Consider the following 2399-nt stretch of genomic DNA (forward strand, 5'->3'; position numbering starts at 1 on the left):
GAAACAAAGATGCCGTGACGCCAAACCCCCTCACGAAAGAAGAAAGCTGTCGTGTTTACAACTGTGACGACGAGCGCTTATCAGGATCAACTAAACGCTGGATTTTCAAAAGTATGTGAAATATTTAAAGTTCGCGGCATAGAATCTTTAAAATACAAGTCTGTTATTGTGGCGACATTTCCATGCCCCGAAACGTGACGATGAACGAAACGAACTGTGATTGGTTGTCTGACATGTCGGTCAAACGGCATCATGGGCGGGCCTTGGCCAATGAAAGCTGCCATGGATTCCAGACCTTCAGACTGACGTGAGACTATATACGCCTAGGATGGCTTGAGGGGGAGTAAATAATGGGCTAATTTTCATTTTTGGGTGAACTATCCCTTTAACATACAGGGCTCTAGAGTGCGACCATTTCAGTCGCATTTGCGACTGAAAACTACTGCGTGTGACTATGAAAATTGTTTAGGAGCACCAGTGTGACTGACCCAATCATCATCATACTTGTGATTGCGCTGAGGGGAGCTTCAGAGGTTTCTACGTGTTTTTGCAGCGTTGAGTAATGCATCACAGACATATCTCATGAATCCTTTCATAAGCAAAGTGTAGACAGGGTGTAAATAAGAGATTCATTGCGCAGTGTAGAGATTTTAATAAAAATTTTTAAAAAGCTTATAAATTTTTTTTTAAAGAATTTAACAAAAGATTACATACTTTTAGTAAAGTTAGAGGAGTCAAATATCACCTCGTAATGGGAAGGCTACTTTTTGATAAAATTTTGGATAATTGTTTAGAAGGTGCTCCTAAATTTTTTAAGTTAGGAGCACAAGTGCTCCTAAAAAGAAAAGTAAGCGTAGAGCCCTGACATATCTTTTATTTATTTATTTCCTTTTGAGTAGTATTATTGAATTTGTTTGGAAATTTTTTTTTATATTTCTCTGGTATCTTTGTATTTTGTTTTTTCCTTGCAATTTTATCTTTCAATGTACTTTCTGCTATAATTCATTCTCAGTATTGCTAAGCAGAAAAGTAAAAAACTTCAAACTTAAAATACGAGTCCTATGAGTGAAATAAGATTTTGGCTGTTTTGCCCACCCCTTCTCCCATCTGTTTATATTTACTCAAAGAAAATTGACTGTTTACACTTTCATACATCAATCATACTGTGAGATATATCAGGTAGTGGATGATACCCAGCACTGTTGGCAGGGATGACCAGCTCTTGTGATCTTCTGGCTTGTAGTTTTTGCTTGGCTTTAGTACTATTGTAATATGGCCTCTCTCTCAATATACTCTTGTTGTAAAGTAGCAGTGCTTTTGCCATCCCGACTAGATAGTGATCTCTCTTTTAGCTGAGATAAATTCAGATTCCTGCTTGTTGCTGTCAAACTGTGTATCTCACTGGAGTGCAGAAGTAGGTTGATGCTAAAATCTGGGTCAGCGGTCCCTTTTACACGTGTTCAGAGCTCCCGACAGGGGCAGCAGGAGTCCGTAACAAAACGCTCCACATGGCAGCCGATAGAGAGGACTGAATGCAGGCTAGAATGAGATGTGTGCTGGGGGAAATAGAGCAGATGGAACACCTGATGAAATGTGTGTTAGCCCCCAAAGCTACCGTCACAGGAAACCGGGTCACTAGCATATTTCCACTGTTGCCTTAAGCTTGTGTGACCACTACTCATCTGAACTGTGCTTATTTGCATTCTGATTCCAACCAGGAGGTCTGTTATTGTGAATGACGAATGTGTCCTTTTCCTCCACAGATGCAGGGACCGTCTGGTTGGTAGATGCCTGCAGGCTGTCAATGTGTGGTGTTCCTGGAGACCGAATTTAAGGAGAAGTGTTTGGGGTGAGCTGCTGACCGCTCTGCAAGCCAGACCCGGCATCCTATCTCTGATCTCCTGCCAAGGAGACAGCAGTTGCTGCACACTCTACACCTGACCCCCACCCCCACCCCGTCCAGTCCCCGCCGCTACAATGGTGCTGTCACAGAGGCAACGTGACGAGCTGTAAGTTCACAAACCCACACAGCACTGTGTACGGCAAACTATAGAAAATACATCGGCAAATCTGAGAATATGCAGTAGACATCATAATCCTTTTTGAGGAGCGCTCATACCTCATTAAACCTTTGATCACAGTGAAGTACAGTATGGATTTACCAGGGAGTTTGACAGCTGAAAAGATCACTAGTTCACTGTCATGAAGAATCAATAAGCAGATGTCTACAGGAGGTCTAGACAAAGCCTGGACATAAACAACCCTTTTGTGTCCCGTCAGGATAGACGTCATCGTAATGGGCTCGAGAGAGTTTGTAGCCACTGTGAGAAGTTTTTTTAGATGCAATGACAACACACGTGCTATTTTAATCTAGTTTGGTCTAGTTATTGAGTTGTCTT

At 41.9% G+C, this 2399-nt stretch overlaps 1 protein-coding gene across 1 annotated transcript in view; it reads left to right on the forward strand.

The window, feature by feature from the left end:
• LOC107743664 (lissencephaly-1 homolog A-like) overlaps positions 1-2399 on the forward strand; it is a 60782-nt gene that overhangs the window by 14611 nt on the left and 43772 nt on the right. Inside the window, exon 2 of the mRNA XM_016557023.1 lies at positions 1764-2009. Within this exon, the coding sequence (XP_016412509.1) occupies positions 1978-2009 (32 nt within the window). The 5' untranslated portion in view covers positions 1764-1977. The remainder of the gene's footprint in view (positions 1-1763; positions 2010-2399) is intronic.

The sequence above is a fragment of the Sinocyclocheilus rhinocerous genome, unplaced genomic scaffold, assembly GCF_001515625.1.
Source record: "Sinocyclocheilus rhinocerous isolate Xijiao unplaced genomic scaffold, SAMN03320098_v1.1 scaffold166, whole genome shotgun sequence".
NCBI lineage: Eukaryota > Metazoa > Chordata > Actinopteri > Cypriniformes > Cyprinidae > Sinocyclocheilus > Sinocyclocheilus rhinocerous.